Here is a 16,126-nt window from a genome sequence, read left to right as displayed (position 1 = left end):
TGTGTGTGTGTTTGAACTGCAAGGTCGGCAGTTCAAGCTCACCAGCTGCTCCTTGGAAACCCTATACAGGGTCACTATGGGTCAGAACTGACTCTATGGCACTTAACAACAACAACATATTTATATATGTACACATTTTTCTTTAATTTCAAGGCTTGGCCTTCCCTTCAGGGCCATGAACTGATGAATCTCCTCTCAGTAGGTCACAGGTACTTCATTTGCATAGTAGGCATGGCTGGGCTACAATCCACCTAATTTTCATAAACTAATGAATAATCCCTGTAAGGTGTATACCAATTACAGGGCAGGTCGCAGTCCAAAGCCAGGCAGAATATATCAAAACCAGGTTATTTAAAGCTAACCCAGAAAATGCCAATCAATCTGGAGAAAAGTATCAAAGCCTCTGAGGTAGAAAACTAGGAGTTTAAGGGGAAAAAAAAATCTCTTGAGCTGGTTTTCCAAAGAACCAAAGCAAAAGGCTACATAAAGGAAATGATTTCACCACACACATTATAAAATATTTTGAAGTGTATAAATTAGTGGCTTTTTAGCATATTCTCAGAGTTGTGTAACTATCATCACTAATTTCAGAACATTTTCATTATCTCATAAGGAGCCCCTGAACTGGCTAATAGTGACTGTCTGTCCTCTAGTCTACCCAGCTCCTGGCAACCACTAATCTACTCTCTGTCTTTCTGGATGTGCCTATTCTGGATGTTTAATATAAATGCAATATGTGGCTCTTTGTATCGGGAGTCTTTCTCTTAGCATACTGTTTTCACGGCTCATTCATGTTGTAAAATATACCAATACTTAATTCATTTTTATGGCTAAATAATATTCTATTATATGGAATAACGGAAGAGCTCTGATTGTGCACAGTGGTTAAAGAACTCATCTGTTAACCAAAGGTCAGTAATTCGAACTCACCAGCTGCTTCACTGTGAGAAGGATGTGTTTAGTCTGCTTTCCCAAAATTTGCAGCCTTAGTAATCTTATGGGCAGCTCAGCTCTGTCCTATAGAGTTGCTATGAGCTGGAATTAGCTCTATGGCAGTGGGTTTTGTTTGGATTTGGTATTTTATGTATTGGGTAGAATAGTCACTAATCTCTAAAATTAGTGAATGAAAACAGAGCAAATTTATTTTACATAATGAAAGATGTGATTAAGTTAAGGAGTTTCTGGGTTTTTTTTTTTTTTAACTTTTAATTGTGAGTTGAGTGAAGGTTTAGGGAACAAATCAGTTTTACATTCAACAAATCATATGCTTTGCCTCATTACAATGTTGGAATCCCCTCCATGTACCAATGTGTAGCAGTATTTACCTCTATTCACTTTACTGCATTCCTCCCTGTGTTTCCCACTACCTTCATCTTTACTCTGCCAACCTCCATCTTGTTGTATATTGCCTGCCCTGTCACCATGTTAACACATGTGTACCCTCTAGCCCATAAATAATTTTCCTTTCCTTTCCCTTCATAGTTTTTTTTTTCTTTTTAACCAAGAAAACTTTTTTCTCAGCTTTTTATAACATTGGTCTAATTCAATATTTGTCCTTTAGTGATTGACTAATTTCTTTCAGCATAATGTCTTCCAGGTTCATCCATGTTGTGAGGTATTTCACAGATTCATCATTATTCTTCAGTGTTGCACAGTATTCCACTATGTGTATGTACCAGACTTTTTTAAACCATTATTTTGTTGATGGGCATTTAGATTGCCTCCATCTATTTGATGCATTTCTTGTAAATAGCATTTTGAAGGATCCTGTTTTCTTATCCATTCGGCGCTCTCTTTCTCTTAACAGGTGAATTAAATCCGTTTACTTGTGGTGTTGGAGGAGAATACTAAAAGTGCCATGGACTGCCAAAAGAACCAATAGATCTGTTTGGGAAGAGGTGCAGCCAGAGTGCTCCTTGGAGGCCAAGATGGCTAAACTTCGTCTCTCATACTTTGGGCATATTGTCAGGAGGGAACAGTCTCTGGAGAAGGATGTCATGCTGGGTAAGATGGAGGGTCAGAGACAGAGAGGAAGACCCTCAATGAGATGGATTGGCCAGGTGGCATCATTGATGGCGTCAGATGTGGCAGTGGTAGTGAGGTTGGCCCAGGATCGGACATTGTTTCATTCTGCTGTGCATGGGGTCACTATGAATCGGTTCTGACTCGATGGCACCTGATAACAACAACAACTTTCGGTATAATTATCTATAGGTATGAATAGATAGCTGCCATTTTGCAGTGTGCTTTTTTTGTGGTTCTGCTGATTTCTTTGTTCCACATAGTTTACTATGCTGAGCTAATTTTGTTTGTGGGTTTTCCTTTCCTTTTCATTTCTGTTGTGTTAATGTTTACTAAATCTTCATGATTTTCCTCTTTTATTTTGATGTGTAGGTGTATTAATTTTCTTTGAGGTTACCCTTTAGTTAATATTTTTTTTGTGTGTTTAGAAGTCTGTTTTATCTTGAAACCTAGTTGACTTCCTTGCCATTTGAAGTTCTTATCCACACTATCCCATCTTTTTGCTTTGTAGTTGACTTCATTAGAAATGGATATTTTTGGTTCCCTATTTTCAGTCTCGTAGATTTGTTTTACTTTAAATACTTCTATATCTGGATTGAGTTCTGGGTGGTGTTGTTATGAATTGTAAGCTCAGTTGTCTACTGTTGTTGATTCTCAGTCCAAAGAACACTCTTTAGCACTTTTTGTAAAGTTGGTCTGGTCATTACAAATTCCTTTGATTTTTGTTTATCAGGGAACATCTTCTGGATGGTTCAATATTAGAAAAACAATCAACATAATTCACCATATAAATTTAAAAACAAATGAACTACATGATCATATTGATTGATACAGAAAAGTCATTTGACAAAATCCAACATTTTCCTGATAAAAAGCAAAGTAGGAATTGAAGGGAAAATTTTCAACATAATTAAGAGCATATATACAAAACCAACAGCCAACATCACTCTCAATGGAGAGAAACTGAAAGCATTCCCTTTGCAAACAGGAATGAGACAAGGATGCCATTTATCACACTCCTATTCATTATTGCCCTGGAAATCTTAGCCAGAGATATAATGCAAGAAACAGGAATTAAAGGCACCCAAATTGGCAAAGAAGAAGTAAAACTCTCTCTATTTGCAGATAGTATGATCCTATATATAGAAAACCTCAAAGACCCAGCAAAAAAAAAACAACAACAAAAAACTACTGAAACTCATTGGAATATTTAGCAAAGTGGCAGGATACAAGATTAACATAGAAAAATCAGTTGTATTTCTGTATATTATTAAAGACAGCTCCAAAAAGGAAATTAGGAAAATAATGTGATTTACAATAGTCACCCAATGGATGAGATATTTAGAAATAAACCTAACCAGAGAACAAAAGACCTATACATAGAAAATGACAAAACACTACTACAAGAAACCGAAAGAGATTTACAAAAATGGAAGACTATACCATGCTCAAGGATAGGAATGCTTAACATTGTGAAAATGTCAATACTCCCCAAAGCAATCTACAGATATAATGCAATCCCAGTCCAGATTCCAACATCATTAAGGAAACGGAAAAATGATCATGAACTTTATATGAAAGAAAGAGTCCTCGGACAAGCAAAGCACCGCTTAGGAAGAAGAACAAAGTTGGAAGCCTCTCACTCCCTGATTTCAAAATTTACCATACGACCATAGTGGTCAAAACAGCTTGGTATTTGTACAATGAAAGATCCATAGATAAATGGAACATAATTGAGAACCCAGAAGTTAATCCATCAATATACAGTCAATTAATCTTTGACAAAGGACCACAAATTAAATTGGGAGAGGTAGTATCTTCAACAAATGATGCTGGCAAAACTGGAAACAAATATGCAAAAGAATGAAAAAAAACCCCATATTTCATACTGTTACAAAAGTAACTCAATATGGATTAAAGACCTAAATGTAAATCCCAAAACATTAAAGATCATCAATGAAAAAATAAGGCCAAATTTAAAGGACCAAGAGGTAGTTGTTTGAACAGAACATGGGAACACTGAATGGTTTAAAATTAAGAAAGGTGTGCGACATGGCTGTATTCTTTCACCATACTTATTCAACCTGTATGCTGAACAAATAATCTGAGAAACTGGGTTATATGAAGAGAAATGTGGCATCAGAATTGGAGGAAGACTCATTAACAACCTGTGATCTGCAGATGATACAACCTTGCTTGCTGAAAGTGGAAAAGACTTAAAATATTTACTGATGAAGATCAAAGAGCACAGCCTTTGGTATGGATTGCATTTCAATGTAAAGAAAACAAAAATCTTCACCACTGGACCAATAAACAACATTCTTATCAATGGAGAAAAGATTGAAATTGTCAAGGACTACATTCTTCTTGGATCAACTATCAACACGCATGGAAGCAGCAGTCAAGAAATCAAACGACATATGGCATTAGGCAAATCTGCTTCACAAGACCTTTTTAAAGTGTTGAAGAGCAAAGATGTAAGCTTGAGGATTAAGGTGCACCTGACCAAAGCTATGGTATTTTCAGTAACCACATATGCATGTGAAAGCTGGACAGTGAATAAGGAAGACTGTAGAAGAATAGATGCTTTTGAATTATGGTGTTGAAGGAGAATATTGAAAGTACCATGGGCTGCCAAAAGAACCAACAGATCTATGTTGGAAGAAGTGCAGCCACAGTGCTCCTTGGAGGTCAGGAAGGACCAGTCATTGGAGAAGGATATCATGTTTGGTAAGGTGGAGAGTCAGAGAAAAAGAGGAAGAGCCCCAGCAAAATGGATTGGCAAAGTGGCAGTATCAATGGGCTCAAGCGTGGCAACAAATTGTGAGGTTAGCCCAGGACTGGGCAGTGTTTTGTTCTGTTTTACATAGGGTTGCTATGAGTTGGTGCTGACTCAATGGCACCTAACAACAACAACAACAACAACAACAACAACAACAACAACAACAGTGGCATACATGGAATCCTGGTGTGGCACTGTGGGCTAATGAGTCAGAGTGCAAAGTCATTTGAACCGCAAGGTCAGTAGTTCAAGCTCACCAGCTGCTCCTTGGAAATACTATACAGGGTTGCTATGGGTTGGAATCAACTCGCTGCCGCTTAACAAGGAAAGGAAATAATGTTAAGATGCTTAACTGTTTAGTGGATATTGAGATCCCTCCCCTACTAGAGTAATATAGACATCTGCATCAGATAGAAGGGATAGCTAGGGAAGATGATTACAGAAAGCTTGTAAGCCTGTCTTCAGCCTATAATGGATTGGATTATCTAAAATAGGTCTAGATTGTACACAGGAAAACAAGTTTCTTTTTAAGCCTTGGTGGAGTATGGGGCCTTAGGTGGAATCCTGAGTCCCACCCAGAACCTTCAGGGGTGGGACATTCCTAATTGAAAAAACATGCAACCAACCTGGAACAACTAGAGGAATAGAAGATACTTCTTGAAAGAAAGACCAATGGGGTAGTGGAGAGTGGGGTGGGTGCTGTTGGGATGGGAGTGGAAGGAGAAAAGGTAAAAAAAAAAAAAGCAGACTTTTCAGCTGTGACATTATTAAAGCAAGCTGTTTGCCCTGGAGCTATCAAGGCAAGGAAAGCCAACCTATCAGGGAAAACTTCTGTCTAAGACTGAAACTCAAAGGGAACACATGAATGGTCCTGTGCGCTTGATGGCAACCGTCTTGGTCAACTTATGTGAACATGGAGTGGGGAGGGTAATACATCTGCATGAACAAGGAAGATAGGGGAAGACTTTGTGGTGTATGGGGTCTTAGGTGGTATTATGAGCCCCGCCTACAATCTTCTGAGGTGTGACAACCCACTTGAAAGTACAAGCAGACCAACCTGGAGGAACAGAAGATATTTCCTGAAAGAAGGACCAGCAGGAAAAAAATTTTTTAAAGCAGATTGTTTGGCTGTTACAAGATTAAGTAAGCTCTTTGCCTTGGAGCCATCAAGGCAAGAAAAGTCTGTCCATCAGGGTAAACCCCTTTCTAAGACTGAAGCTGAAAGGGTGGTGACCACCCTCGTCTACTTGTGGGTGGAAGTGGGGGAAATGCAACAATGAATACATGGGCTGAGTTTGGTCATGTTCCATAGACACCTGTCAACCTTGAGAGAGTGAAGAGGAAGGGCTGGCTGGTCTGAACTTTAGTGAGAATTGTGAACTCCAGCCCATGGTCACTGATCTAGCCACTGGAGGCTAGAATTGAATGTGAAGTAGACAGCTTTTAAGGGACTTGGGAAGGTGTGTGAGAGCTCCTAAACTTGCAGGTAGTACCTATTTGACCTAGCTTGGATGGCTTGCTGATCAGAACTCGACCAGATGAAGATAAAGAAGTTTGATACAGGAAACAAGTGCAAATTGCTACAATTTAGTGAACTGGACCTTCGCTTATGAATGTAGTTGCTCAAAATTCCAACGGAAAGGGAAGGATTCTTCATATCAGGGATCAAGCTTGCCCCTTCAGTACACTGGGTTGATAGAGACAACCAGTGGGCAATGTAGACATTGGCCACCAAAAATGAGGGGCTATAGAGGCACAAAGTGGCTGGCTTACAAGCTTTCATGAGTGTGTTTAGTTTCAGAAGGAGGAGGATAATGTAGAATTCCCCACTAAATAATTTTCTTCTTGTCCAGATGGGTCTGGTAAAAGAGGATGGAGATAGGATTGTTTGATTCAATAGTGAGTAATTATTATCATGACTGATTGCAGTTGTCACAACTGTAAATGTAGAAGATATGAAACTAAAAGTGGGAGGTAGTTAATCTTTCATTCCAAGAACAGAGGACTCTAGGACCACCAAGAGGGAAGCAGATGAGTGGAATGTGGGATTCTAACCAGAAAAGTGGCTATAGCAGACAAGGAGGAAAAGGCAATGGCATAGAGAGAGCAGTCCAGGACTGTAGGCCCATGGAATGAGAAAGGCTGTGTGCATGCAGGCATGAGGCTGACTTGCAAAATGTGCCCTTTGGACATTTAAATGGATATATGTTTTCTGAGTGTTTTGTGTACATAAAAAAAAGGGAATAGAGGTTAAATACTGCTAGCTGATGGTGCATGGAGGGGATTGTAATCATTGAAGTGAAATGAATTATGATTTGTTGAGTGTAAAACTGATGATTTGCCCTATAAACTATCACTCAATTTGCAATAAATCTTAAAAAAATTAGCATAGAATTTTAGCTCTGTGGCTATATAGGTATATTTAAGCTGTGTTTTTTAAAAAATGTTTTTGTTGTCATAACAGGGATATTTTATTTAAAAAATAAATTTTTGCTGAAACATTGCAATAAAAAAAAGAAATTAAATGACATATTGCATTAGGCAAATCTGCTACACAAGACCTCTTTAAAGCATTCAAAAGCAAAGATAACAGTTTGAGGATTAAGGTGTGTCTGACCAAAACAATGGCATTTTCAATAGCTTCATATGCATATAAAATTTGAACAATGAGTAAGATCATAGACAAATTTATGCATTTTAGTTATGGTGTTGGAGAAGAATATTGAAAGTAACATAGACTCCCAGAAGAAGAAATAAATCTGTGTTGGAAGAAGTACAGTCAGAATGCTCCTTAGAAATCAATATAGTAAGACTTCATCGCTCATACTTCAGATATGTTATCACGAGGGATCATTCCCTGGAGAAAGACATCATGTCCAGTAAAGTGGAGGATCAGAGAAAAAGAGGAACACCCCCAACGAAATGGATTGATACAGGTACAGCAGCAGCAATTGTCCCAAGCACAATAACAATGTGAGGATGACGCAGGACTGGTAATGTTTCATTCCATTGTGTTTAGAGTCGTTATATATCTGAATTGACTTGATGGCACCTATCAGCAATCACAAGCTCTGTATTATGACTTCACTAGTTTTTCCTTAATGTTCTTTTTCTGTTCCATGGTACCACTTTACATTGGGTTTTCATGTCTCCTTAACGTCCTCTGATTTGTGACAATTTCTCAGCTTTTCCTTGTTTTGATGAATTTAACAGTTTTGAAGAGTACTAGTATTTACATATCATTATGGTAAAAAAAAAGTTTTTTTGTTTTTTTTATTGTTTAGCTGGGATTACGGACTTTTGAGAGGAGGACAACAGAAATGAAGTGTCATTTTCATTACATCATATTGTAAATTCAGGTCATTCACAGAGAAAGTTAGCCATAGCCAGCATAGTGTTTGTCAGATTTCTCCAATATAAAATTACTTTTCCACTCATCCCATATCTTTCTCTTTGGATGCAAGTCACTAAATACAGCTTACTTTCAAAGGGCAGAAAGATAAGCCTGATACCTGATACTCCCTTGGAAAGGGAATATCTGCATAAGTTACATAGAAATCTTCCCTATGGAAGATTTCTCACCAATTTATCTTTTCATTCAATTTCATTCATTCATTCCCTGTGGTCTTCTCACCAATTTATCTTTTCATTCAATTATTTATTTATGTAGTATGGAATAATGGATAATCATTTAATACTTTGGATTATAATCAATGCTACATTATTTATTTTGCTGAAATTGTCCTGACTTTGGCCATTTGGTACTTTTTCATGTTGACTCTGCTGTGGCGCTGTTGGATAAGCACTAGACCTTAAATACTTATCCTCATCAGTTACTCCTCAGAAACCCTATATAGGGGTGCTGTGAGTCAGAACCAATTTAATGGCGCTTAACAACAATAATCCTTTTGATATTTTAAAGCATTTCCTTACTTTCTGGGAATACAAGATGCTCTATCTAGGCTCATCTTGTGTGTTCCCTGCCCAATCCCTAGAACAGAAGATAATTAACAGATCAAATTAGTAGTGGAAGATACAGAGAATGAATAAAATAGTTAAATTTATAATAATTATGGTGAAATGAAATAAATAAAACTGGAAAATGAGTGTGAAATGTAGTTGGAGGGTCAAAGTCAACTGGATGGCAGTGAGTTTGGTAGATGGAGTTATATTATAAAGGTAAATCTTTAAAAACTAGGTGGAGTATATTCATGATTGTTCTTTTATTGTCTTGCATATTAAGAAAGCAATAAAATCTCATATCATACAATTCAGACCAATTTCTAGGTCCTTTACATTTTCTCTAAACTTCAAAGGGCTCCCAATTATCAAAATGATGCATTATTAGTGGGTAATGCATCAACACCAACAAAACAACTGAAAATTTTTATTAGAATTATTTAGTTATGTATGCCTCCAATTTATATTGTGAATGTAATTGTAGTGAAGTTCTATTCATCTCTATTGTCAAGATCATTGCAGGTACACAAAAACTCAAGAAATTAAACTTTTCATAGCTCATCGTTGAGTGCTTTATTCTCCAACCAAAACAAGGTACGTATATGAGTATATTCTTTGGAAATGTCTTTTATTTTCCAATTTCATTTCCTATCATTCTATCTACTCAAATTGCCTTCCCAACTAACAACCATCTGTTGAAATCTACACACCTCAGAAGACATCATTTTCATCCTAAATTTGCTCATGGTTTTTCCTGAATGCTCAATCTTACCTTTCCCTCTCTTCAATTTCATGTCACTTTTTCCTGAATTTTCTTATTCCAGTCTTCCAATGTTACCATTGTTTTAGTGTGCAGGTTGTATTTTCCCCTTTGCAAAATAAGGTTCTGAGTTGTCCACATTAGTGTTTTGTTCTGCTGTGCATAAGGCTGCTGTAAGTTGGTACCAACTTGATGGCACCTAACAACAACAACATCTATTTGCTACCTCATATACAATCAGTATACAATCTTTGGTTAAAGAACAAATGATTAAAAAAACTGGCCAATGAACTTTATTAGAATGTGTTTGAAGATCATTCTGGGAACCAAGGAACCAGAAATGAGATGTTAATCTCTTCACCTTACTTTATTGCAACAGACTGAGAAATAAATGAAGAGAAAATTATACTTGATTTATGTAGACTTTTGGCGTGGGGCTTGAGTAACTCTCCAATAGTGGATCATAATCTTGAGGCAAAGTTATTGCATATGTCATTAGCTTTGGACGAGGTGGTCTTGTAACTTTTTTATGTGCTTTCATTTCCTTGATATTGAGGCAACAATATCTCCCATTTTCACATAATAATATCTCACGCATTTCAGTAGCTTTACAGATTTTCCTGCAGTATCCTTGTACATAGTTACTCCAGCACCTTTTACGCTGTTCAGTGACTGTACACAGAAAAGAAAAATAGGTCAATGTTAATATTTGAGAGTGAAAGGCAACTTGAGCCATGAGGAAGGCAGAAGAAGATTGTAAGGGCTAGGGGCAGAATTCATAAGGCATATCCTCACAATATCCCAAGAAGGATTCTCCAGCAAGGTGATCTCCATTGTTGGTGTCTAATATGTCAATTCTCTAAAATCCATTTATGAATAATCCAGTTAGACCTAAAACTTCCCTCTAAGATACGATGGACTCCACCAAGAGCATCATATCTTGTTTGAGAAAATAAAAGTGTCCAGTCCTTGATTCCAAGCTATGGAATTATGTTCTGTCTGGGGACCTCAACAAATAAGCCTTATTTAAATGCTCCTAAGACATTACTGCCGCTCCGCGGGAGAAAGATGAGGCTTTCTACTCCCGTAAAGATTTACACCCTCGGAAACCCTGTACAGGGTCGCTATGGGTCGGAACCGACTCGATGGCACTTAACAACAACAACAACAAGACATTACTGCTGTATCCCTGATGCTCAGAGAACAATAAATTATTATAATGTATTCATGTCTGAGTCAAACTATGATTTGAGATCATACCAAAAAGTTTCATATTATCTGTTGTTGTTAAGTGCCATCAATCAATTCCAACTCATGGTGACCCTGTATAATGTTTCCAAGACTGTAAATCTTTGCAGGAACAGAAAGCCTAATCTTTCTCCTTGGTGGGCTCAAATTTGGGACTTACAGTCTAGTGCTTATCCTATAGAGCCACCACACTCCCTTTCATCTTCTCTAGTCAGGTATTTTGTTTCCTCCAATATCTTCTTCTCCTCATCCAAACAAAAAACCCCCTGACTGTTGATTCAGTTATGACTCACAGTCACCCTATCCATACAGATTAGAACTGTACTCCATAGAGTTTTCAAGGCTGTGATCTCTTGGAAACAGATTGCCAGGTCTTTTCTCTGGATGTGTTTGAACTCTCTACTTTTCCAGCTGGTAGTTCAGTATTGTACTGGTTTTGCCATCCAGGGACCTCCTCTCTTACTACTTTTCAGAATTATATACTTTTGCAAGATCATCTCCTCCTTTGGCTTCTATGTCACCATTGTAAATCTGAATACCGTTTTAATGCTTGGACTTGTTTTATCCCTCAATGACACGTCATTCTCCTGCTAGTTCCAGAGCCAAGAGTTCCTTCGATGTTTAGTTCCAGATCTTTGCTCCCCTCCAAGTATAAACTTTCCTTTATTAATGTTAAGTGCTCTCAATGATCTGAGAGTTGGAATGCTCAAATTTCTGCATCTGAGCCTGTACTCTCCCTTGGACTAAAGACCCCAGAGGATGAAGACTAAGAATATAAAGGATCTTTCTAACTCCAGGTTCTAGAACTTTTTTAATTCTTAGGAATTTAGGGATCCAGGACTCTTATTATCGTGGCAAATATGAAGTGTTTTTATTTTCTTTAATATTTGAAACTCAGGTTTATTTATATATTACAAACATATAAGATTAATATTATTTACCATTATAAAATTTGGTCACTAAAGTAGTCAAAAAGCTTATTCAGCTCTTTGTCCTATTTTTAGTTTAAAAATTTTAAATTTATTTTGCTGTTATTTAAGAGATTTGGTTTTGAAAGAGGAAAGCAATTCTCATTTTAAGTGGCTTTGTATGATAAGCACTGGACTGTGAATCATAAGGTTGGTGGTTTGAGCCCACCAGCTGCTTCATGCGAGAAAACTGAGTCTTCCTGCTCTTGCAAAGATGTACAGCCTTAAAAACCCTACAGAGTCATGGAGTTGGAACAGACTGGACAGAATTAGTAACAACAGAGTATATTAAGTCTTATGCAAAGTTCTTCACATTGCTATATCATTAAACAAAACTCCTATGAAACAGGTGTATTATTTTCACAGAGGAGGAAACTGAGGCTCAGGGAGTCTTCATCATTTTTCTAAAATTGACAAGCTAGTATACATTGAAGGCATATTTAAGGATTCTTAAATTTGATTCCAAAGTTTGTGCTTTTTCTACTGAAAGGGGAAAAAAATACGGCTGAGTCTCAGAGTCAGCCCAGAGAAAGGAGGGTATGTCTAGATACTGAGCTCATTCCTTCTCACAAAGAAGCCTTCCCAGAGGAAAGTGTGACCTCTTTCAAGGCTGTGAGTGCCTTTTTGGGATAGTCCCATGATAGAAGGTCCTGACCCTCTGCCATCAAGTTGATTTCGACTCATAGTAGTTCTCTAGGACAGAGTATTATGCTCCATTGAGTTTCTAAGACTAAATCTTTATGGTAGTAGATTGCCTCACCTTTCTTCCACAGAGTGGCTGGTGGGTTTGAGCTGCCGACTTAGTGGTTAGCTGTCAAACACTTAACCCACGGCACCACAGAGCTCCTTAGACTGCCCTAGTAAGAGGGACTTTCTAATCATGTTGGACAGTCTTCAGTCATCCTTGAGGGTCCTGTTAGTTTTTAGTGCCATCGAGCCAGGTCCAACTCATAGCAACCCTGTACAAACTTCTGTGGAGCAGCTGCTGGGTTCAAACTGCTGACCTTGTGGTTAATAGTCCAATGTTTATCCTTCAGTACCACACCAGGACTCAAAACCCAAGATGAAGATTATTGTTTGTCATTAAGTGCTGTTGAGTTGGTGCCAACACATAGTGACCCAGTATAGGTTTCCTGAGGAACAGCAAGTGGGTTTGAATCACTGAACTTGTGATTAGCAGTTCAGTGTTTATCCTACAATGCCACACCGGGAGATTTGTGTGTCCTAGAACCTCTAATATGGATTATGAAATCCCCTTTGGCCCATGAAGTTACCACCATCCTATTATTGATTTGAGTGAGCCCCTGTAAAGTTCTGAGTTACCTGTAGTTTTCTGGAACAGGAGAATTGCAGTAACCAAGAGAATCCTCATGGATGGCTTCCTAGAGGACTGGCAGCTGAAACTCTAGGTTCAGTAAACTGTGCAGTGTGCCACCTTCCTCAGAGACTTAGCATCTTATGCACTGAACCAGAACCAATGATATGATCTGATGTGTGCCCCCAAAGTTCTGCACTGTGGATTTTTTTTATCATGTGGGTAAACACAGGAAATTTGAGGGCAGCCACTTTACTCCCACATGGAATTCAGAGATACAGCATGTTCCATCTCATCACACCTGATACCGTCCTGTAGACTGTGGACTGCTGGTGGGAAGAATCTATAGTTTATCAACTTTGGCTATCTGCCCAGTTGGATCAAAATATACAACCGACTCGACGGCACTTAATAACAAAAACCCTTAAGAATGAGTAAGATGATATACCAGAGTAAGTAAAAACAATATTGCTACAAAATAATGGTGGTGGTTATGTGCCGTGGAGTTGGTTCCTATTCATAGCAACTTTGTATAGGGTTTCTGAGGTTGTAAATCTTTATGGGAGCAGAAAGCCTCATCTTTCTCCCATGGTAGTTTCTAATGGCTGACCTTGAGATTAGCAATCCAACTCATAACCACTACACTACATAGACACTTTTATTAAATAAATAAGGTATCAACATGTGAAGCTATTGGTTTTCAACATATACTTCATCTAGGATCCTTCAATAATTTGCCCAGAGAATCTTTCAATAATGATAGTCGAGGCTTGCATTTTTCCTTCAGTTCCCCCAGCTTGAGAAATGCTGAGTGTGTTCTTCCTTTTTGTTTTCTAACTCCAGATCTTTGCACATTTTGTTGTAATATTTAACTTTGTCTTCTCAAGCTGATCTTTGAAATTTTCTGTTCAGCTCTTGGACCTCCTCATTTCTTCCATTTACTTTAGCATCTCTACACTGGAGAGCAAGTTTCAGTGTCTCTTCTGACATCCATTTTGACCTTTTCATTCTTTCTTGTCTTCTTAATGACTTTTTGCTTTCTTCCTGTATGGTGTTCTTGATGTCATCCTACAACTCTTCTGGTCTTCGGGTTTAGTGTTTAATGTATCAAATCTGTTCTTCAGATGGTCTCTAATTTCTGGTGGGATATATTCAAGGTCATATTTTGACTCTTGTGGACTTGTTTTCATTTTCTTAAGCTTTACTTTGAATTTGCATATGAGCAATTGATGGTTTGTTCCACAATCTGCCCCTTGCCTTGTTTTGACTGATGATGTGGAGCTTTTCCATCGAGTCTTTCCGCAGATGTAGTCAGTTTGATTTCTATGTATTCTACTGGGTGAGGTCATGTGTATCATCGTCTCTTATGCTGTCTGAAGAAGGTATTTGAAATGAACAAATCATTGATTTTGCAGAATTCTATCATGCGATTTCCAGCATCATTTCTTATCACCAAAGACATATTTTCCAAGTACTGAGCCTTCCTCTTTGTTCTAAACCTTTACATTCCAATCACCACTAATGATCAATACATCTTGATTGCATGTTTGATCAATTTCAGATTTAAGAAGTTGGCAGAATTCTTCTATTTTATCCTCACTGGCTTTAGTGGTTGGTGTGTAAATTTGAATGATAGTGGTATTAACTGGTCTTCCCTGTAAGAGCATGGATATTATCCTATCACAGACAGCGTTGTACCTCATGACTGATCTGGATATGTTCTTTTTGACAATGAATGCAACACCATTCGTCTTCAATTTGTCATTCCCAGCATAGTAAACCATGTGTTTGTCAGATTCAAAATGGCCAATAACAGTCTATTTCAGTTCACTAATGCCTAAGATATACATTACATTTCAAGCTCACCACCCACTCCTCAGAAACCCTATGCAAGGTCACTATGGGTCTGAATCAACTTGATTACACTTAACAACAACAACAACAGCATACCCTTCTCCAAAGAATTCTGTGCTCCTTTATTTATTCCACATCAAAATGAAAGTTTTGGCATCCTCAAGGGACTCAAATCCTTTGAAATGTTTGTTCTTTATGTTTTGGGAACAAAAACAAGTCTGAAGGGGCTTGTAATCTACCAAGATTACACTTATGGAATCCCCCCAAACAGTCACCATAACCTTTTGAGTTGAGTTGACCTTTCTGTCTTGAATTTAATTGGCCCAGGAGATCCCCTCGGAATCCACTGCTTTGATTGGACCTTGCTCTCTGAAACTTATTGGTAAATCCAAGATTCATTAGTTTTGATCTTGCACCCATCCAAGCAAAAATTTGCTGAGGCCAAGATCTTTGATTAAAATTGAAAATGCTGATGAGTGAGATCCCAAGTTCTGTAGCTATTGCTCAATAGTATTTCTATGGTCTTCTATCAATTTCTGGGCTTCAGCCACAGTTTCTTCATTCATTGAGGCTGATGGTCTTTCCTCTCTTGCCTCATTTTTTGAGGTATTCCCATCCTTCCTTAAAATACTTGATCTATCTAAAGACTGATGTTTTATTTGGGTCAGATCTCCTGTAAACTTGTTGCAATGCTTTAATGATTTGGGAAGATTTCCACCAAGTTTTACTAAAAATGTGATATTAGTCTTGCTCTCAAAATAGTTTTTTTTTTTTTCTTCCCTCCTCATAGTACAAAACGTTTACTTGTTTTTGAGAGCATCCTAACAAGACCCAGAGTCCTGGTATTGTAGCATGGTCAGTGGTTATAATCCACCAGCCACTCCCCATGAGACAAATAGGCTTTCTGCTCCCATAAAGATTTACAGCCTTAGAAACCTTATAAAGGGTCACTATGAGTCAGAATGGACTTGATGGCACACAGCAACAAATGAGACTAAGCTAAATGTATTACTGCGAGAACTTGTTTACAGTTATCTGCAGATCACAGAGACATGTTTAAGCACAACTTATTTGGAATAAATTTGTTCATGCATGAACTGGAGCCCTAGTAGCAATATTTGTTGACTTACCCCTGTAAGTCAAGACATAGACCAAAATATCCAACAAGAAGAATCCCTTGATGTTAGATCGTAAGTGCCTCATACCTTTTTTTTTTT

The 16,126-nt window shown here is 37.8% G+C and overlaps 1 protein-coding gene across 1 annotated transcript; it reads right to left on the bottom strand.

Annotated features, from left to right (window-relative positions):
• Window positions 1–9,927: 9,927 nt before the first annotated feature.
• DEFB127 (defensin, beta 127) lies at window positions 9,928–13,112 on the bottom strand. Its single transcript, XM_006860777.1, has 2 exons — window positions 13,064–13,112; window positions 9,928–10,196 (listed from the first exon to the last, which is right to left on the bottom strand). Exons 1-2 carry the CDS (start codon window positions 13,110–13,112, stop codon window positions 9,928–9,930), a joined length of 318 nt encoding a protein of 105 aa, XP_006860839.1.
• Between the last annotated feature and the right edge of the window lie 3,014 nt (window positions 13,113–16,126).

The sequence above is a fragment of the Chrysochloris asiatica genome, unplaced genomic scaffold, assembly GCF_000296735.1.
Source record: "Chrysochloris asiatica unplaced genomic scaffold, ChrAsi1.0 scaffold00039, whole genome shotgun sequence".
In the NCBI taxonomy this organism is placed as follows: Eukaryota; Metazoa; Chordata; class Mammalia; order Afrosoricida; family Chrysochloridae; genus Chrysochloris; species Chrysochloris asiatica.
The sequence above is the reverse complement of the archived record's forward strand: the minus strand, read 5'-3'. Positions and strand labels throughout refer to the sequence as shown.